At 39.2% G+C, this 22,230-nt stretch overlaps 2 protein-coding genes across 3 annotated transcripts; one reads left to right on the top strand and one right to left on the bottom strand.

Annotated features, from left to right (window-relative positions):
* Positions 1–1,394: 1,394 nt before the first annotated feature.
* On the bottom strand, positions 1,395–8,056 carry gins2.L (GINS complex subunit 2 (Psf2 homolog) L homeolog). The gene is given in 5 exon segments (NM_001092158.1): positions 1,395–1,963; positions 2,319–2,445; positions 3,708–3,807; positions 4,105–4,219; positions 7,905–8,056. Coding segments are annotated over 5 exon segments (558 nt in total). The 5' UTR covers positions 7,995–8,056; the 3' UTR covers positions 1,395–1,837.
* A 166-nt stretch (positions 8,057–8,222) lies between these two features.
* On the top strand, positions 8,223–20,192 carry cfap157.L (cilia and flagella associated protein 157 L homeolog). 2 transcript variants are annotated; one of them, XM_018257971.2, is made up of 9 exons: positions 8,223–8,368; positions 11,202–11,473; positions 12,149–12,302; positions 13,585–13,852; positions 16,172–16,302; positions 16,499–16,649; positions 17,658–17,824; positions 19,345–19,516; positions 19,739–20,192. In XM_018257971.2, the coding sequence occupies exons 1-9, from the start codon at positions 8,223–8,225 to the stop codon at positions 19,838–19,840; spliced, it is 1,563 nt and encodes a 520-aa protein (XP_018113460.1). In that variant the 3' UTR covers positions 19,841–20,192. The 2 variants fall into 2 exon arrangements, with proteins under 2 accessions (XP_018113460.1, XP_018113459.1); XM_018257970.2 differs by having other exon boundaries at positions 17,655–17,824.
* The last annotated feature ends 2,038 nt before the right edge of the window (positions 20,193–22,230 follow it).

Genomic DNA, 22,230 nt, shown 5'->3' with positions numbered 1-22,230 from the left:
GCAGCTTTAATCTGCCCGTGTATGACCACCTTTAGGCAGCTTTCTAGCCTGTGAATGAGCACAGCATAGCCTTCCAGATCAATAGTTGGTCAGATATCAATTGAATGGGTTTAAAAATGCCTTCTCCGCTGATGGGCATGTCGTTTTTGTTCAGCAACCAATTATTTATCTGGGGGTCAAAAGACTGTATCTACCCAAATTGACCCTCATCTGGGTGGCCACAATAATGCAATGGCCTCTTATCCTGGTGACCTCCAGCTTTTGTCAAACTTTTAAACATATAAAAACTATCCATACGAGAAATCTTTATAAAAAATTCTCTAACCCCCCCCCCCCCATTCCAGTTAGACATTTGGTCAGGTCTTCCCTAAGCTTATAACAAGGTCACATCATAACACACCCCTAATGGATAATGTCCTACAATTTGAGGGATAACCAAGACTGTAAATGATAATTCACACTCAAATTCAATGTTATTGGGGCTTTACCTTGTGTCTGGGAAACCTTGGTCTACACCATTCTAAAATGTAAGTATGAGGTATACTAATCCATTTTTACATAAGGACATTGTATAAATACAGCACATTTTCCCTTACAACAAGCCTTGATGCTGTCCTTGAGGTGGGTGAGGTTAGCTCAGTGGTCCGGCTTTATAAAAGCTCATGTTGCATTGATATACACCTGCTGTCCTGTTTTTAAATAAATAGTTACAGAAATATTATAACCGCAATGTAACTCCATTGGAGGAGGAAAACAATTATTGTCTGGGGATAATGTGTGAATAAAGCAGCCAGGAATCTAGATGCACTGTGCTAAATTCATATCCTCTGTATTGTGTTAAGGAAAAAAAAGACAAGGATAGCAAATCATGAACACAATTTTTCCTTAAACATCATAAAACAAGGCTGTTTACATTATGGCAATATTCAATTAATTAGAGATTTATTAAACAATTCTGGCCTATAATCTTTTCTGCTGTTAAAAAGGTTGGAATTTATTAATAAATTGCAATGCCTGTGTGTTCTTGAAGGTGATCTCCACCCAAAAACTGTATTTTTGCATAATAAAAGAAAATGTAATTCTAAGCAATTTTCCTATATTCATTTAAATGTCAGTGGTTTTTAGGGTATGTATAAATGTAATTGCAATTAAAAGCAAGATCTGTTTATGGTTTTCAGGCAGGGTCGGCAGTATCCCCTGTGGGCCCCCCTCCGACCCCCCCGATATGCGTATGTGCGCACATGCGACGGCATTACCAAGCCTCATCGCAGATGTGGGTGCGGATCTGAGTCAGCGGGGCCCACTGGGATTTTTCCCAGTGTCTCGCTGGCCAGTCCGACCCTGTTTTCAGGAGTCAGATCCAGGAGTGCAAAGAACAGACAGACAGATATTACTTTCAGTAGTATTCATATTTTTAGATAACTGAAAAACCACTAAAAATTTTGTATTTGTGTATATTGGAAAGTTGCACAGAATTACTTTTTCTTTCAATATTTCCAAAACTGTTTTTGGGTGGTGTTCTCCTTTAAGTAGTACATTATGGGTATCAGAGGATAACAGAAATAGGCTTGTTACTGTGTTGTACTGAAACCGCTCAGACTAATTTATTTGAGAACAGACTTGCTGATACTGCAGCACATGTCCAATTCACCTGCCAATGCTTCTGGAGTGCACTATAGGAATGTCTTTCTGAAAGTATAGATAGAGTCTCCAAAAGTCTTTGTATTTGTAGCCACCGGCACATGGGATATTTATTCATGCCAAAAGCAGAAAGTTTGGCACAGAGCTCCTAAATGTCTTGTGTGTTCTCAGCAGACAGATAATTGCAGACAATTGCTTAGTAATCCTGTGACTGTCCTTCCTCTGGGTTCTGCAGGCTGGTACGTAGCTTGTACATGTGGTTTAAAGACTCAGTAAAAAATGTTCCAATGGTGTTAATTTCCATTAGCGTCAGGTTATCCAGCTGGCAAATAAGAAGAGAGAGAGAGAACAGCAGGGAGTTGAAAAGCAGGTGGATATTTAATGAGAGGATACAATGTCTGAGTGGGCCAGTTGGACAAGAGTAGAAAGAATAACTGTTCTATGTACCAGCACCAAATAGAAGACTATAAACACCTAAAATCTCTCCATTAAAGCCACACGTATCAATTGTATGTATGTTTAGTTCTGCGTGACTTTCTATTGAACGTAGCTCACTTAAACCTCGTGTTGCCTCATGTGACCCCTATCAATCATTTTTTTTAAAAATGTATTATATTAAATATATATAAAAAAATCTTTAGTAAGAGAAATTCATATTGCAGATACTGGGCACATACCTTGGCATGAGCTTCCTGCCCCTTCACAAAGCTGTCAGCAGAGAGCCTCAGTTTTGCTATTCTTGTATCCCAGGTGTCTTTTACAAGTGTACGAATCTCATCTGCTTTAGGGATATTGTCTGCAGCACTTTAAATGTATAGAGAAAGAAAGAAAGGTTAAAGAATTGTATAAAAAAAAAACAAATTAAAAAAAAAACAAAAACAGAAGCAAACATTATCAGGCCCAAAATCAACATGAAAAACACAATTCTATCTGTATTCATACACTAGTACTGCTCTTCAGAACTAAGCCATGTACAGGTATGGGACCTGTTATCCAGAATGCTCAGGACCTGGGGTTTTACATATAACGGACCTTTCTGTAATTTGGATCTTCATATCTTAAGGGTCAGTCCACACGAGCAGATTCTGGGAGGTTAGTCGCCCCAGTGACAAATCGCCTCTTCTTCGGGGGGGACAATCTCCCCGAACTACCTTCCCCCTGCCCTCCGCCAGCTAAAATGAAAATTGCCTGAGGCAATTTATACGCGGCTCTTAGTTTTACGATATCGCCCAAAGTTTCCTCGTGAGGCAACTTCGGGAGACTTCTGAAAAATAAAAGGGCCTGTGTAAATTACCGCAGGCAATTTTAATCTTTAGCCGGCGGAGGGCAGGAGGATGCCAGTTCGGGGAGATTGTCGCCCTGAAGAAGAGGCGGTTTGTCGCTGGGGCGACTAATCTGCTCGTGTGGAATGACCCGAAGACTAAAATCATTAAATAAACCCAATAGGCTGGTTTTGCTTCCAATAAGGATTAATTATATCTTAGTTTAGATTAAGTACAATGCACTGTTTTATTATTACAGAGAAAAAGGAAAGAATTTCTAAAATTGTGAATTATTTGATAAAAATGGATTAGGGATGCACCGAATCCAGAATTCGGTTCAGGATTCGGCCAGGATTCGTCCGAATCCTTCTGCCTGGCCGAAGCCGAATCCTGATTTGCATATGAAATCGCGTGACTTTTCGTCACAAAACAAGGAAGTAATTTCCCCCCCCCTAATTTGCATATGCAAATTAGGGTTCTGATTCGTTATTTGGCCGAATCTTTCACAAAGGATTCGGCCGAATCCAAAATTGTGGATTCGGAGCATCCCTAAAATGGAGTCTATTGGAAACAGCCATCCTGTAATTCAGAGCATTCTGGATAAGTGTTTTCTGGATAATGGATCCCATACCTGTACTCTGGTTTCAAAAATAAATAAGTTATTCACAAGTTTCTTCCTTCCTCCATGTGTACTACATTACAGTAACTGATATATGAAGCACTTCATCTCGTCTGTTACTGGGTATTGAAATCAAGAGTCCTCATTCTTTCATGGCATAGACTTCACAATTCTGCTTCACTTACTGATTTAACAATAGTTTAGTAAGTTCCATATAATAGGGACTTGGCATTGGAGTAAATGTCTCCTCTCTGCGTTCTTGGTCTCTGATAGCCTCTAGTTTCTCTAGATAAAGAAACAAATAAAAATGTCTTAGAACAACAGGTTAAACCAGCCAGCAATCCTAATTAGTTTCTCATAAATCATAGTTTCCAGCCACCTTGGCTGCCTCCACCTGAGACCCAGATTAGTGGCATAAGAAAAGACGATTTTGGGGGTGTTTGCAGTAAATGCTTATTTCTTTCTTGGTTATTATTAGGATCATAGCATGGTGACTTATGTATACATGTTTTGGATCTCTAACTTTGTTAGTTAGTGATTTCATGCCATAGATACATTCATATCTCATATTAACATGCTTACCAACATCCATCCACTCTGGAGGGACAATTCGACATTTCTGCCTTTGTTTCAGGTTGATGGCCAACCACAGAGGAACCTCAACAGGTAAACTAGGATTAAAGGGGCCCAAGTCACCCTGTTTGGTAAAAAGAGCTCTGTTAGTAACAGTACAGTAAACTCACCTATAACAAAAAACAGTTACAGAGTTACAGAGATAACAGGATATTACAAAAGGAATGTATGCCTGCAACATAAAATGTTGATGTAAAGAAGCATGGAAATGGATTGCCACTAAGGCCATTTAGGTAAAATCTGCTATAGGACAACTGCAGACTGGTTTAAAGGGTTGTTCACCTTTGAGTTAAGTTGTAGTATGATGTAGAGAGTGATATCCCGGGACAATTTTCAACTGGTTTTAATTTTTTGAGTTATTTAGCTATTTATTCAGCAACTCTCCAGTCTGCAATTCCAGCAATCTGGTTGCTATGGACCATCTATTCATACTTGGGCCAATCAACTATGCGATATGCAATATGTACAGTGAAAAAAAATATATATATGAAAATACACCTTTCAAATTTTCACTGATTTGCAATTTTTTCCATGAAGTAAAATACCCCAGGGGGGTAACTACAGAGGGGGGCCCAGGAGGTATAGGGGCCCCATAAGACCTTAATACATGTACAATGTCAATAAATATTGGTAAAACAGCTCAACCTATAGATATTTTGTTGGCCGGTAGATTTTTGCCCTAAAATTGTCTAAAATTGAGAAAAGTCTCCAGAAAATGCGAGAATGCTTAAGAGTGATGGGAGACTGGAGTACAGAGTCCAAAATGTGGTAACTCCTGACTTCTACACAAGTCAATTTACTGCAAAACAAAAAAAAAATTGTGTGACTAAAGTTTCTGAAATTTCCCCTTGTTTTCCAACCCAACAGTCCTCGTTTCTCCTCGAGTAGAAAAAGCAGGAATCCAAAATTCAAATAGGTCAGCGCTAACGAAAGCTCAGGGGAAGAAATAAAATGAAAAAATTAGAAATAGATAATATAGTGTAGTATTTACTGACAGAGTTGTAGTACCACAACCTCATATGTCTCAGACGACCTTTAGTGCAATTAACCTTTTACACTTCACCACGTGCAGTTAGCATAGGTGGGTACTTACAGACGTTCAGATGCACTTTATGAATTTATTTACATTATATATTTCATTAACTCTCAATCAATGATCTTTACATTTATTTCTTCCGTAATTAGGTTTAATTTTATATTTTACGGGATGTTGTAGCAAAGATCTCTTTTCATCTTAGATAGTGCCTTTACGTTCCTTCTTCGTCAAAGACCTAAAGTAAATCTCCCCCAACTTTAATTAGCACCAATCTAAACGGAGTGTGTCGTTTAACAGGTTTCTTTTTGTATTTTTATATGATTTTAGTTACCCATTCCTTTTATGGTTTTTGCAGAAAGGCTCTTCGGTTAAAACAGGGGTGTCCAAACTGCGGCCCGAGGGCCAAATGCGGCCCAGGATGCATATGAATGCGGCCCATCTTGGTTCCCGAGGAGACATCATGTCGCAAAGGCTATATGAGGAGGAGGGACTCTGCCGATTGCCCAGTTAGTAATAATAATATAATAATAAGTCTATTTAATATCCAGGTGTCCCATATTCCAATGTATAGCTCCATCTGGTTATCCAACTGGCATTGTAGTTCTTTTCTGTGTATTTTCTTTACTTTTACAAATCAAACGTGTTTGTGTATTTCATGTGTGGCCCCAGACAATTTTTCTTTTTCCAATGTGGCCCTGCGGGCCAAAAGTTTTGGACACCCCTGGGTTAAAATCAATATTTAAACCCTTTGGTTCTAATGATTGTAGTTTATGTATCCACTTACTTTCATTTCTCAGTGTGTTGTTCACTATATCTCCTCTCCATTTTTTATTTATTATTTCTGTTCCCCAATTGGTTAACCCTCTGGTATTTTTTTCATGATAGTTTAAAATGTTTGGATACACTGTGTGACAACACCCTTTTCTACATTTCTGATATGTTCTCTGATTCTATCACGTATTTTTCTGTTTGTCTTACCAATGTATTGTAAGCCACAGGGGCACTGTATGCAATATACTACATGTTCTGTGTTACACTTAATACATTGGTGTATTTTGAATTCTTCTTTTGTTACAGTGGATATAAAAGTTTTTTTCTTTTGTCCATAATTACATGCTTTGCAGGAAACACATGGGTAAAAGCCTGCCCAACCTTCTATATCTGTTTTTTTCTTTGTTATTTTTGTTTCTACTTAGTTTTTTGTGAGTATTTGTTTTAGGTTATCAGTTTTTCTAAATACTACTGTCGGTTTTTTGGGGAGTGTTTCCTAACTCCCCAATGTTTGTTCACAATTGTCTTTATGTCCTTAGCCAAAGGGTTATATGTTGTAGAGAAGACTATGGTTTCTTTGTTTTCAGATATTTTTTCTCTTTCTCTTAGGAGATTTTGTCTACTCTTTGTACTTTTTCCATAAGATTTTTGAACCACATTTTAGTTATATCCTCTCTCCCTGAAACGATTACTCACAAACTTTGTTTAGCGAGTACTTTTTCTTCTGTGCAATTCTTTTTAATCCTGCACATTTGTCCAAAGGGGATGTTACGTATCCATTGTGGATGATGGTTACTTGTGGGGATTACATAATTATTGGAATCCACTTTTTTGAAGACAGTTTTAAAATTAATTTGGGAGTTTCTTATATAAAACTTCCAGGGAGACACGTAACCATGACAACCAATCCTTTTTAAGAGGCATAGAGAAAAACCTCTGCCTACGGAAAGCCTCTGACTAAGTTGCTCAGCGAGGAAACGCGTAAGGCATTGCCGGCTGACATCATACCCGAGCGCCCAGGAAGTAACAAGTGAAGTGGAGTGTAAAGGCAAGGCTGGTCGGAACCTGAATCACAAACCACTAAGAACACTTACAACAACCTGGACTAAAGCGGAGAGAGATGTTATGCCTGTTTTAATCACATAAATGTGAGTGCAACCTATTGGTTTTTTACTGCTACAGAATAAAGAAGATTTTACACTATTTGCGCTTTTTTAACTTCCTCTAGCAAGAGAAAATTACCTAAGGCGTCTGTAAGTACCCACCTAAACTAACTGCACGTGGTGAAGTGTAAAAGGTTAATTGCACTAAAGGTCGCCTGAGACCATATGAGGTTGTGGAACTACAACTCTGTCAGTAAATACTACACTATATAATCTATTTTCCCTTTTTTCATTCTATTTCTTCCCCTGAGCTTTCATTAGCACTGACCTATTATAATTTTGGATTCCTTCTACACAAGTCAGTCCCACTGCATGCTGGGTATTGTAGTCTTACATTAAACGTGCCAGTCGGCAAATTGTTAAATAAAAACTACATTACCCAACATGCATTTGGAGGCACAGACTTGGCATAAACCTGTACCTTGGCTAGTTTGTACTTTCAAAACCAGCCTGGGTTTTATAGTAGCCCAATGTGGCTGGAAACCCGCCAACCTGGCCCCTAAGTGAACTGCTGGGCAATATTTTGGTAAAATAACCAGAATGTCACTGTAACATATTTTGAATAAATAGTGGAGCCAACAAAAAGTGGCATCACCTTGCAGACGCCTGTATAATGTGTAACAGACGTCCAGTCATACAGCAGAAGTACAAGTCAATGTCCCAGCAGTCCCATTTAGTTCTACACGCGGAAGTTTACCAATTCGTATGTCACTTTCGATACTACAGCTCCTCTGTGAATAGCACACACGCGCACCCCTGACAAGTTCGCTTTTGCTCACCCCAATGAGATAGACCTTGTCCAGACTAAAGTTGGGGATGACAGTCACTTGCTCCTTCTCAGCCAAGAACTCGACCTCAGAGGCATCCATGACTAAATCTCCCGCTATTGGGGATAGGAAGGGGCGTGGCTTCTGTCGGAGCAGAGGAAATGACTGCGCGCCTCAGAGCCAAACCTCAAGCTCCGGCAACAGGGGCACAAGCCCCGCCTATAGGCGGTATGTCGGGGCTGGGGGAGTGGGTTGCCTAGAAACGGGACGCTGTCGCCATAGTGGGGCTGGCAGGTGTCGTGGGTATAGTTGCGAGTGATATTATACACGATGCCTCCCAAGAAAAAGGGCAAGCGAGGCGCCAGCTCCAAGACAAAGGAGAAAGAGGCGGTGAAGGTGGTATCGGAGGGCATTTCCGAGCAAACGAAAGAATGTTATGAGGTGCAGATCCGAGATCTGGAGGGACGACTGGAACGGTGGGTGCCATGTATTACATTTGTGCTCGCATCAAGTCTCACGTGACGTCATATGTGCCTAGGTGATCCTCTTGCCACCCCGTCCAACTGATGTACAACAAGGGCTGCCATCAGTAATCATGGCCAATGTACACACAAAGCGCAGTGGGCGGGGAATACAGGTTGTCCAGCTCCAGGGAAAGGTGGGAGTTATAGTTTGCCATCAGCCGAAGGCTTTCCATAAGTGGTTTGTGCTTTCTCAGACATACAGTCTTTAATTCCACCCCTATTATGAGCTATTTATAAATGATATTATTTATTTACTATTTAATATCACGTGTGGAAGGCTACTTCAATAATTCCATAGTTAATAAGGTATGTACAGATGTTATTTGCTGTAATGGTCTGGATCTGCCACACTGCTTACACTGGCTTAAATATGATCAGCAGATGTTGAAGGGATACTGGCGCTGGAAAACATGTTGTTTTTTTTTTGCATCAGTTAACAGTGGTACTCCAGCAGAATCCTGCATTGAAATCTGTTTTTCAAAAGAGCAAACTGATTTTTTTATATTTAATTTTAAAATTTGTTGTGGGGCTATACATTTTGACATTTTCCCATAAGGATGCACCAAATCCAGGATTCGGTCTTTTTCAGCAGGACTCGGATTCGGCCGAATCCTTGTGCCTGGCCGAACCGAATCTGAATCCTAATTTGCATAGGGAAGGGAAATCTCGTGACTTTTCGTCACAAAAGAAGAATTTTTTCCACTTTTTCCTTTCCTGTCCCTAATTTGCAAATGCAAATTAGGATACGCAAATTAGGAATCGGTTCGGTATTCGGCCAAATCTTTCACCAAGGATTCGGGGATTCGGCCGAAGTGGATTTGGTGCATAGAAGTGGATTTTCCCAGGTGCTCCATACTGCAAAAACGTAGTGTTCTGTTGCAGCCGACAAACTATGACAGAGAATGCTATGTGGCAACTTCACTCAGATGTATGAAACAAAATTTGTAGACAAGAAATGTTTTGTGTGTACAATAACCTATTCCTTAAAGGAGATATTTTGTGTAAAAAATAAGAACGTACCAGTGTGTTATACTTATTTAGATATAGAAGAATTGTGCTTGGAAAAGTAGTGTTTCAGGCTGAATATTTCTGCAAAAACCCTAATAATCCCTCCCTCCCTTCTCTTTCACTTCCTGCTCTCTGAATTCCCAGGTTCTGCAGGGGAGGCTCTCAGCTCACTGCACTGTAGGACAGGAACCAATTAGTAGCTAGCAGGATCTGATAGGGAACTGAAGCCTGTCTGTGCTTGTGTGACTGCAGGGCTGTGATTGGCTGTCCCCTCCTACTGTGCTTCTTGCAGGGACTGTTAGGACACACCCACCCCTAAATAAAGGGGCTATTTTTAAAGATAATATACATTTTTAGCACCATGTAAAAGCAACACCATATATTACACCCAGGTCCCAGGTATTTATAGGGCGGCACGGTTTTGGGGGCGGCCCTCGGGGTGCCTATTTTTACGCTTTTGTTTTTTTAACCAAACCACCCTCCATAGGAAATCTGATGATGAAGCTGAGTGGTAGGGGGGGCGAGGAAGCATGCAGAAGTGACATCACGCATACTGGGAAACATCACGCACAGCGCGCCGATGTCACGCGCACAACGAACTGACGTCACACACACAACAAAAGGGCATGTTTAGGTCCGATGCCTAGGGCTGCATCACACTTAAATACAGTCCTGCTTACACCCTGGGTGCAGCATTCTTGGATAGTAACAGTTAAGGCACTCACATGCATTTAGCCACAGGCTTGCTTGTGATGAAGCACACAGTTTAGGGGGGTAATCCTCCCCTTGGTAAACACTAGGGGTCATTATTATTTTCCTGGACAGTAGTGCAAGAGCACTATTTCTTATCCACAAAGCACTTCTGACCGAGGGAATGGCTGTGCTCCTGACACCAGAATGAAAACAGGTAAGGAAGTTAGTCCAGCACCCACAATTTTGCATAAAAAAGCCTTTATTGGTGCAAGGGCATTACTTTCACCAATAAAGGCTGTTTTATGCAAAATTGTGGGTGCTGGATTAACTTCCTTACCAGTATTCCAGCGGAAAGTGGCCATTGGAGAATGTGCACCCAACTAAGGAAGAAAGTGGGAGTCGTGCTGACCACTAGTCTGCTAACCAGAATGAAAACATCCAGTGCAGGTTGCACAGTGCCATGGGTAGGTTGTGGTCTGTGACCTCTGCCGTTCCTTAATTATAAATGATACCCAAGTTAGAGGGGATGTCTAAATGCTTTCCACCTCCCATTTATCACAAATACAGCTCTGCTGAAGATGATTTTTGGGTGTTTTAGAGAAACTAGAAATGAAAGTTATGCTAAAAACTGTTCTGCTGTCAGTTTTATCAACTATATGATTATATAATGCAGCCCTCAAACAAAAATGTAATTAACACCATCACCATGAATGCATATAAACAAGAGAGTCAATGAGCACGGCTTGTGCTTTGAACAATCATTACAAAAAAACTTGGTGATTCTTTTTCTGATTTAGCATTCATCTGCTTCCTTTTATAAGTACATTCCTAGTTCTGTGTATGTTTCCCTCTGTAAGACTGTGCTCCTTACTTCAGCTCTACTTTAGCTCTATCTGTCTGATTTTGAACTTGTGGCTCTCCACATTTGACTACTAAGTGCAGCATTCAACAACTAAATGCTTTAATGGGGATTGGCATTTTGGGAGTTATGTTTTTCTTGTTTATTTGTGGCAATAAAAAATAGATAGTAAAGAATTTCCTAGTGCTATACACTGTATTTATCTTATTTACATATCATGCTTAGGTATCAGAGTAAATGGGATGAAATCTGTGCAAAGGAGCATTTGAAGGAGTCCCAGTATGAAAAGTTGTCCAACGACAAGAAGGAGATTGTCTCCTTTCTAAAACGTACCCTAAACCAGCGCATGGATGAGATTGCTGACTTGAATGACCAACTTTTGGGTCTCCAGCAGGCTAAAGATGCAGAGAAGGATGCGTATGAGGCTCAGCTGGCTCAGGTGCGACATGAACTGCAAGACACTAAGGAGCGGCTCACCTCAGAGAATATGCTCCTAGGTACAGTTACTATGGGGATGTCACATGCCAGAACAGTACCACACAGAAAGCAAATTCCAATGTGTTTCCTAGCATGTATGCAAAAACACCTACTGTGTCTATCTTACCTTTTGCTTAATTTGGGTATACCATTGTGAAATTCGTAGGAAACTGGCCATGCAGAGCAGGCAACACACAAAACACCCACACATTCCATGCCACAGCAGAACACGTGGAAAAAGGGCAAAAAAGCCTATAATCTGCTCTTTCTGTCATCAGCTGGATGAATTCTTAAGTAGAACATATACAGAAATTATATAGAATAATGCAATTAGGCAATACAAGCAGATTGTGATCCTTGTTGGAGTAAGTTTATCATGTGCCACTAACAGTAGTTCAGCAAAACATTTGGATATAGTGTGTTCTGCAAATAACTTATTTATTTGTGTATAAGTTGGTATGAACATACTGTTTGCTCAGCTGGGCTAAAATGAAATGTCAGTCATAGACTGCTATAGCCACTATGTCATGGTATTATGGAAACAGTAGAATGATTGCTTGGTTTTACTAATTATTTATGTTTAATCATTGCATTTCTGAGACATGAGGGTAACCCCTGTAGGATTTTTTTTTTGAACAGTACAGTATTTATTTCAATTATTCATAAAGCTCAGATTTCTGTGTCTTTTGTTCTAGCGGGGAAGCTGGCATCATTAGAGGAGTTCAGAGTGCAAAAAGAAGAGCTTATGGGCAAATTTGCCACTTTAGAGGAGAAACTAAAAGATCAAGAGCAGGAACACAAAGAGACAATGTATATTCTGGAGAAGAAGGCTGTGCTGGACAAGGACAGGTCAGTGCTTGCAATAGCCAATGGCAGTTTAGCTAAACCAGGGAGTGTTAAAGAAGCTTTTAATGCATCCACATTCTAAAAGCTTTTATTAATACCCCACATTTTTACACCCATTAAAACCTTTGCCAAGACAATAAAAACAAAGAAATAGAGAGGAAGAGAGTGGGCATTTCCTTTAGTGAGTCAGGACACATTGGATAAAATCCACTATTTTGGATTTGAAAGATTGGCCAAATACTGATTTGCATATGCAAATCAGGGAGGAGGAGGGAAGAAGAGAGACGCATGTGCAGCGCACAGTTAAACATTGTTTTACTTCCTTGTTTTGTGATGAAAAGTCACATGATTTTAAGGATTCGCTTCCTACTAAAAAGGGCAGAATCCTGGCCGAATACGAACTATATCCTGAATTTGGTGCATCCATAACTGTGACTATTTCTTAATTCACCTTAGATGTGTGCCTATATTTACTTATTTGTTTTTTAATTTTGGGCTTGCTGAGTTTTACACCACATACTTTTGGTATTTGCTTATGTAAATTACAGCAAGGGCTAGTAATTTTTTTTTATACTATAGCTTCTACTTTTTGCCAAGCATCCTTTTACATTATAAGATCCAATCTGAAAGCACCAAAACCATTCTATATGTTATATGGGTAACTTATAAGCTATATATCTTCAACTTGCTTGTTGATGCTGTTATTGCAATTTCCTTTATTTTGAAGACAATTTTACCCTTTAACCTTTATGTTACTGGGGTATTCCACCCAGTAAACCTAGTTTATTTTGTTTGTGGCATAAAAAAGATTTCCGCTTCATCAGGATATCGCCACTAAGGAAACTCCCACACTCCTTCATGTGGTTGCACACATGGGTATATTTACCAAACAGGCCATAGAGGCCGTCAGCTTTTAAGCATCAGCTTATATTACAGACAAACTTCATTGTCTGCTTGATAATTTGCAACAACCCCTAAGCTTATCTTCTCAGCAGCTGCTCAGAGCCCACTGAGCATGCGAGTGTCGCAGACACTTTCCAAGATGGTGACCCACTGTGACAAGTTTGAAGTCCTGGTTCATTGCTGTTTTGACAAGCTGAAACTTTAGGCTGGTGCAATAAGTTCAATATAAAAAATATGGCATTTTTAGCCATATTAATTTTTAGGGTTTAGTTCTCCTTTAAGATAATGCCGTTTTACAATTATTTTCCATTAATTTAGTTAAAATAGTCAAAACAATTGTGCTAGAATACAGTTTAAAGGATTATCTGAACTATTCTTGCAGACTAAAGAAAGAGATGGTACAGCGTGTCAGTACAGTGGCTGCTGAATTCCGCAGAGAATCCAACAATCAGATGGCAGAGACTACAAAACGTGCCATCCGAGAGAACGTTTCCATCAGCTTACAGCTTTCCAAGATGTCTGACAAAAGCATAGAGCTAATTAGTGAGAACGATCTCCTGAAAGATCGCAATTCAGAACTCACTAAGCAGCTTGAGGTGCTGGAAGAGAATGAGAAGGAGCTGGTGAAGAACAATCTCAGTAACCAAAAGGTAGAGTAAAACTGGTAACCATACTGGTAAAAATGAAGGTTTATCTGTCCTCTATACTAGTACATAATATTGTAGTATGAACTTTCATGTAGTGTAGTAATGACATCTGCACATAATTCTTTAGGTGCAAGTCTGCTGTTCCTATTCAGGGTGGAGGTAGCTCCAGGGTTCCCATTCGTCAGTAGGTGCAGAGCAATTCATCAGGACCGACTTGGGGGCACTATTTCACTTGCAACAAATATAAGGAGAGTGTTTAGGAGAAAATACCTTTAATACACACACCATCTGTCTATTTTTGCAGTATCACAATTGCGGTTGTGATTGTATATTAGCCTTTAATATTTTATTTTAAATGAATAGAAGAAAACAACAAGCTGTCCAGAAACTTTATAAAAGTGCTTGCTTATGGTTGCAGACCCAGACTACAGATTAAGTGCAGTATTGCTAGTTTTTAATGTCAGATCTTAGAAAGGTACTTTTAGTTTTATGCTATACTTTTATTTCATTATTGTTACCCAGGAATATTTGAAGTCATGGTTGTGACTTCATAGAGGTCTTATTTTGGGAAATAACAGGGGTGATTCATGACGTAGTATACAAAGAACTATTCTGGACACATGTCACTATGCTTTTCTGTAACTCCAGTGTAATTTCAGGTGTAAGGTGACGGTGCACCAGATGAAATTGCAGCTAATGTGTTTAAATGAGCACAACTGCACATGTTCAGCATTTTTGTGCTGAAACCTTTGGTGTTTGGATGTTATTATTTCTGCTGCTTATTGTTAAATGACTCAGGCCACTGTAGGTACACAGCTACTGCCTTTAGATGCAAATACCTATAATAAATGCCATATAATCATACTACTTAATTTCTTTTTATGAGAAGGTAAGCAGGGACCTCGATTCTGAGATGGCAGTGGATGTGATTTACTTAGACTTTGCTAAAGCATTTGATACAGTGCCACACACAAGGTTACTGGTTAAATTAAGGAATGTTGGCCTGGAACATAGTATTTGTACCTGGATAGAGAACTGGCTAAAAGATAGACTACAAAGAGTGGTGGTAAATGGAACATTTTCTCATTGTACCAGTGTTGTTAGTGGAGTACCGCAGGGCTCTGTACCAGGTTCCTTGCTTTTCAACTTGTTTATTAATGACCTGGAGGTGGGCAATGAAAGTACTGTTTCTATTTTTGCAGATGATACTAAATTGTGCAGAACTATAGGTTCCATGCAGGATGCTGCCACTTTGCAGAGTGATTTGTTTAAATTGGAAAACTGGGCAGCAAACTGGAAAATGAGGTTCAATGTTGATAAATGCAAGGTTATACACTTTGGCAAAAATAATATAAATGCAAGTTATATACTAAATGGCAGTGTGTTGGGAGTTTCCTTAAATGAGAAGGATCTAGGGGTTTTTGTAGATAACAAGTTGTCTAATTCTGGGCATTGTCATTCTGTGACTACTAAAGCAAATAAAGTTCTGTCTTGCATAAAAAAGGGCATTAACTCAAGGGATGAAAACATAATTATGCCTCTTTGTAGGTCCCTGGTAAGGCCTCATCTGGAGTATGCAGAGCAGTTTTGGGCTCCAGTCCTTAAAAGGGATCTAAATGAGTTGGAGAGAGTGCAGAGACCTGCAACTAAACTGGTTAGAGGGACGGAAGACTTAAATTATGAGGGTAGACTGTCAAGGTTGGGGTTGTTTTCTCAGGAGGGGACATGATTACACTTTACAAGTACATTAGAGGACATTATAGACAAATAGCAGGGGACCTTTTTACCCATAAAGAGGATCACTGTACCAGAGGCCACCCCTTTAGACTAGAAGAAAAGAACTTTCATTTGAAGCAACGTAGGGGGTTCTTCACAGTCAGGACAGTGAGGTTGTGGAATGCACTGCCGGGTGATGTTGTGATGCCTGATTCTGTTAATGCCTTTAAGAATGGCTTGGAGGATTTTTTGGACAGACAGAATATCAAAGGCTATTGTGATACTAAACTCTATAGTTAGTATAGATATGGGTATATAGAATTTATGTGAAAGTATGGAGGGGTGTGTGTATGGATGCTGGGTTTTCATTTGGAGGGCTTGAACTTGATAGACTTTGTCTTCTTTCAACCAGATTTAACTATGTAACTATGTAACTTATGCAAACTTTGTGCAACCACAAACACGCTGAGTACTTGTAAATGAGCCCTAAGGAGTTTGTGTATGAGGACTTCTAAACAGTGTTGATGGGTGGTTAGAAGGTGCGGAAAAACCAAGAAACCCAATTTGTATGACGTTTATCACCCTAATGAATGTATGATGTTTCAGGTGATACGAATGCTGACGGACAAATGCCAGCAGCAGCAGGAGACGTTGGACTTGTTGGAACACACACAACATGCCCTAAATGAGCTTCAATCTGAACAGCATAATCTAAAACATGAATCCCAACAACTCAAGTGAGTCCTATGGTAAACCACCTAATATAATTGACAATTTATGGTCCCAGTGGATGTATAATTAGCAGAATACTTTGAGCTTCATTCATATGAGACTTGTTACCTTTATAGTACTATTTAGAACTGTTGTTGGTGAAGAAGCAAAAATCCACTCCTTTTCCTCCTGCAACCTCATGTATACATTTGATCCCTCTAGGCAGAAACTGCTGTCCTTTGAAAATGAATTGCACAAAACCACACAGGATAAGGAGGGCCTGAGCAGACAGCTAGAGGAAGAGAAACAAAGGAGACTTGCAGTTGACATGATCCTAAGCCAAGCAGCTGCATCTCTGAAGGATATGCTCTTGGTGAGTGAATGAATCTATGGCACTCTGCTTGTTTTCTGTCTGCTTGGCTAAAAGATGTGAGTGGTGGGGATATTCAAATTGATTAATAAAAAAATTAAATTAAGTAAAGAAGAGGTTTCCATTAATACTTATTAATGGACAAGGTAAGTGCAATTCATTGAGAGGCAATGTTCCCACTAAGGAGTGGACTCGTGCACACGCACTCAAATTTTGAGGCCAGCACAAGAAGGGATTAGAGGGGACATTGCTGGGAGGGAGTACAGTTTTTAGCTCAAAAACTACAGTATAAGGAACAAATAATAAACATACAAAATCTGTATTTCTATTTCTGTTTTATTATGCATTTATAAAAGACCATTAGTTTTCCTACTGTAGCTGATGTAAAATGTCTGTCCTCCCTGTCCTACCTGACTCAGAGTTGACAATTAAGATCCATCTTTTTCCTTTGTAAATATATGGGAATTTCCCATTCCTTCATTAAAGGGGTTGAGACAATTTGCAATTTGTTTTCATTTTTTATTATTTGTGTTTTTTGAGTTATTTGGCTTCTTATTCAGCAGGTCTTCAGTTTGCAGTTTCAGCAATCATGTTGCTAGGGTTCAATTTACCCTAGCAACCATGCATTGATATGAATAAGAGACTGCAATATGAATAGGAGATAGAAAGAATAGAAAGATGAGTAATAAAAAGTAGCAATAACCATAAATTTGTAGCCTTACACAGCATTTGTTTTTTAGATAGGGTCAGTGATCCTCGTTTGAAAGCTGGAAAGAGTCAGACGAAGGCAAATAATTAGAAAACGATAAAAAAAGAAATAATGAAGACCCGTTGAAAAGTTGCTTACTAAGTTATCTTAAAGGTGAACTGTCCATTTAAGCAGAGAGTAGATTAACAAAACTGCCATTAATGTATGTCCACATATTGGTTGCTCTTTTGGTTGCTTTTGTTCAAGTATGTGCACACCACTATCTCTTACCAACTCTGATTGTATCTTTGTAAGAAAAGCAGAAACATGGTGAAGATGAAACTGAAATGATGCAGCTGGAGAGAAGGAACAAGATGCTGCAGCAGCTGCAGTTACTGCTGGACAGTTCGGCTACATTAGGCCTTGGATCCAGTTTACATGAATTTGAGACAAAACAAGGTCATAGCCTGAAATCTCCCAAAGCTAACAGGTGAATGTTTTCTGTCCAACTCCTAAACAGATTCAGCTATGTGCAAAAAAAGAACATTTTCTGGGTCACAATATGACCCCTTGTTATCCCAGGTTCAGCCACTAGATGACACTGTGTAATAATATAAAGTGACTGTGCCATGCAGACTCAGGTTTTTTTTGCCAGTGACTCTCCTAAGTAAACTGTAGTCACTGGTTGGACCATTCATAGTCAGGACTAGTAAGGAATAATAGACCTGCTCTCTAGGAGAGCCAGCCGGGTTTAGGGCTACCTATGTTAAAGGGGTTGTTCACCATCCAAACACTTTTTTCAATCCAGTTGTTTTTATATTGTTCCCCAGAAATAAAGACTTTTTTCAATTACTTTCCATTATTTATTTTTTACGGTTTTTCCAAAATCTGAGTTTAAAGTCGAATGTTCGTGTCTCTGGTGTTTGAGTCTGGCAGCTCAGTAATTCAGGTGCAGACCCTAAACTGTTACAAATTTGCAACATTTAGTTGATACATTTCTCAGCAGTATCTCTGGAGTATTAGCAATTATTGTAATTTGTGACCTACAGTGTGCATAGTCACAATGGAGTTCTATGACCTCTATAAAATCACTTAGGGGCAGATCGTCAAAATGACACTTTGCAGCTACATCGGCAATTTACTAAAAGGTAAGTAATACTTCACTAGCGAAAAACCTCAGCGCTGGAGAAGTCTTGCTCCATTGTCGCCAGGTGACTTTTAGCTCTGGTAAACAGTTGTTAATCCACAAATTTATCAAAGTGTGGAAGTTTCTATTCGTTAACCTTTTCGCCAAAGTCTATTTTGCCAGGTTCTGATTGGCGAATTAATAAGATGAAGCTACATCCTCAACATTATTATGTCAATGACATCATATCCTGTTTTCCAAAAAAGTCATAAGGAAAAGTTAAAACACTGTTTTTTCATATTTAAAATGGGATTTTATTTACACTTTTTTAACCTTTGAAGCTCATGCATATTTGTTTTAGGGTGGGCTCATGTCTAGGGCATTAGAAGATCTCTATTGTCTTTATTTTGCTTCCTTGGACATTTTTAATAAAAAGTGGCCACTTCAAGCAATTTCACCAACAACACTAATAATTACATATATATGACCGTTATACACCCACTGAATTTAAAGCGTAAGTAAGTTAACAAAATTTCACTAGGAAGAAAGTAACGCTAGAGAAAACTCACTAAGAAAGTTTTGCACTAATGAATTATTGCTGACGAAAGTACACCAGCATTCTCTTTCCGAGATGTAATTGCCATTTTGATGAATATGCCTATTCGTCATGAAATAACATCTTGTTGTTGAGCGAAGTCTGGCGGAGACTTCCGAAGCGAAAATTTTATTTCAGCTCTATAGACTCTAGAGAGGGCACTTAAAGCCTAAAGCTCTTTGTCTTGTAGTTTACTACAGCTAAAGTAGAAGTTTAATAGCTGCCAGCATCACTTGAGTAAATAGTTGATACAAGGCATATAAATTAACCATATTACTCTACTTTGCAGACAACCTGTCTCACCTATATTGAAAGGCCCAGGAGTCACGGCCCATTATCGAATAGGAGACTTGGGTTTGGTGCCCAGACAAGATCTATCTAATGCAGTCCTCAGCAAAACTGGCATGCTATCCAAAATCACCAAACTTGGACCCTTAAGAGGGACTTCTGGAATGTCTAAGGTAATGTCTTATATACTGTAACACAACAATGCAGCAAAATGCCCTGTTTCAGGGTTATCAAACTCTGCAGATTCAAACTACAAATCCCAGCATCCACAACCAGTGTGTCTTGTAATATTTTTTCATAAAAGTGCTTCTACATTTCCACACTGGTAAAACTGTGCCTGCTCTTCACCTGTGTGCTAAGTAATAATGATTTATGTTCTTTCTCTTTATGTTTAGGAGCTACTCTCATGGACCCAGGAAGAAAAACAAATAAAGCAACCGGCTTTGCCTGATATCTCTGCAGGGCCACCCAGCAAAACACTACTAATGGCTAAATAGTACACAGACATGACTAAATAAAAGAAGCAGAAAAGAACCCATTTTTGAATATCAAGTGTTCTACTGTATATGTGGAGGACTGGCTTCACTGGATCAGTTAAATCATGTTACACACAGTGATGGGTTAGTAATGAGAGATTGACTAAGGTCAGTGACATACAACCAGACATTTAGCATGTGTGATAAAACAGAGTTGATACCTATGACAAATAGAAAAATAAATGATACATTTTAGAAACTATAGTTAAAAAATAGAATGCAAATTTTGATTTAACTTATAAGGTTTGCCATTTTGTGTAACAACCTGTTTCTTAAAGTGCCAATACAAAAGTCAATAAACTCATCTCCTCCAGACCAGACTCCACTTCATATTGGCTCATGGACAGCCTGTCTGACCAAAAATCAGACAGATCAGGGGGGTTAGAAAATTCCATCAGTCAAGGACCACATTGATGTTGGTTGGAAGATCTGGTTGTTGACCTGCGAGCCAGGGTGGCAAAATTAGGCAAAGACGGATGTGAATGATGTTTAATTTATGGAAAGTGCTGCAGAATATGTCAGCACTATATAAATAAAGAATAATAATAACTCTTAGGCTAATTGCACATGGATCTTTTTCTCTGCTGGCATATACAGATTTTTATTATGACAAAATCCTACCTTTCTACTCAAGATGGAAAGATGCATAATCATCACATACAAGGGGCTGTTTGCAGTTTGAAACCCATAAGTCCCATTTCAAAATCCGGTGCAGGGCTGCCTCTTCATCTGCCTAAAGAACTAGACAGCTGTTTCCTAACATAGATGGGTAGGCACACACAGAATCCACTCAGGTTTAATCATAGCCTATGTTTAAATGCATCAAGCACAAAATGCATAAGGCTATGCCTAGTATGTTTTGTTAAAGTATTTTTCTTCTTTTATTCAAATACCTGAGTAAATTCTGTGAGTGCCTACCCATCAGCAGTGATCAGTTTTGCTAAAGTGCAATGTGCCTAATTTGTTTTGCAGTAGCTCTTCACTCTCACCCCAAACAAGTGAATCTTAGCTCGATTTGGTATCCCATGTGGGGCTAAATCAGGCTGATCCAGTCTTTTCCCCAGGGGCCATCTGATCATGTTGCGGGCCTACGGGGACACATGGTTTGAGGACCACATCAATACACCAACACGGTCCTTGCCTGATGGGATTATTAGGGTGAACTCTGCAGCTAACAACAATCCTGTGTAATTGGGTTTACAGAACCAATCAACATAAAGTGTCTCAACCAGCAAATAGAGTTTTTACCCACAATTATGTAGTAAGAGCTCATATGATATGCTGTCCACATATAGCTTTGCATCAAACACATTTTATTTTTCAATATATCACATTATTTTCATAATTCTCATTTCATTAGCAAATTATATACAATTTCATATATATATATATATATCCACTGAATCAATCAGCACTCACAGGACTTAAATGAAGTTCAAAGGAGTCTTTATTAGTGCAAAGTCAAATTTACGTTTCTGTCACAAGTTCTGACTTTTCTCAAGATGAAATCGGCAGTTTGGCACGCACTCAGCAGGACTCCAGGCAGAGGTAAAATTCACTTTACTTTATTACACAAACATAAATCGTCCTAATGCGTTTCGTGTGCTAACACACGTAATCATAGGCATCCTATGCCTATCCTATTCCTATCCTATTTATGGAAACAGCAGTATTTCAGCAGTGACATAATGTTTATTGGATTAACCGAATATATTCAATATGCTTCATAATAAAATTAGACAGGTGCATAAGAGATATTACATCAATACTTAGTTGAGCCTCCTTTTGCAAATGTAACAGCCTCTAGACGCCTCTTATAGCCTTTGATGAGTGTCTGGATTCTGGATGGAGGTATTTCTGACCATTCGTCCATACAAAATCTCTCCAGTTAAATTTGATGGCTACTGAGCATGGACAGCCTGCTTCAAATGATTCCATAAATTTTCAATGACTTTCAAGTCGGGGGACTGTGACGGCAATTCCAGAATATTGTACTTCTCCCTCTGCATAAATGCCTTTGTAGATTTCCAAGTGTGTTAATGGTCATTGTCTTGTTGGAATATCCAACCCCTGGGTAACTTCAACTTTGTGACTGATGCTTGAACATTATCCTGAAGAATTTGTTGATATCGAGTTGAACTCATCCGACTCTCGACTTTAACAAGGGCCCCAGTTCCTGAACTAGCCACACAGCCTTGTCTAAATGAGCTTTTGCATACAACAAGCGACTCTGTTTGTGATGTGAGTGCAGAAAGGGCTTCTTTCTCATCACCCTGCCATACAGATGTTCTTTGTGCAGATTGCGCTGAATTTTAGAACGATGTACAGATACGCCATCTGCAGCAAGATGT

The sequence above is a fragment of the Xenopus laevis genome, chromosome 4L (assembly GCF_017654675.1).
Source record: "Xenopus laevis strain J_2021 chromosome 4L, Xenopus_laevis_v10.1, whole genome shotgun sequence".
Classification (NCBI taxonomy): Eukaryota; Metazoa; Chordata; class Amphibia; order Anura; family Pipidae; genus Xenopus; species Xenopus laevis.
Note: the sequence above shows the minus strand (reverse complement) of the source record. Positions and strands in the feature narration are given on the sequence as shown.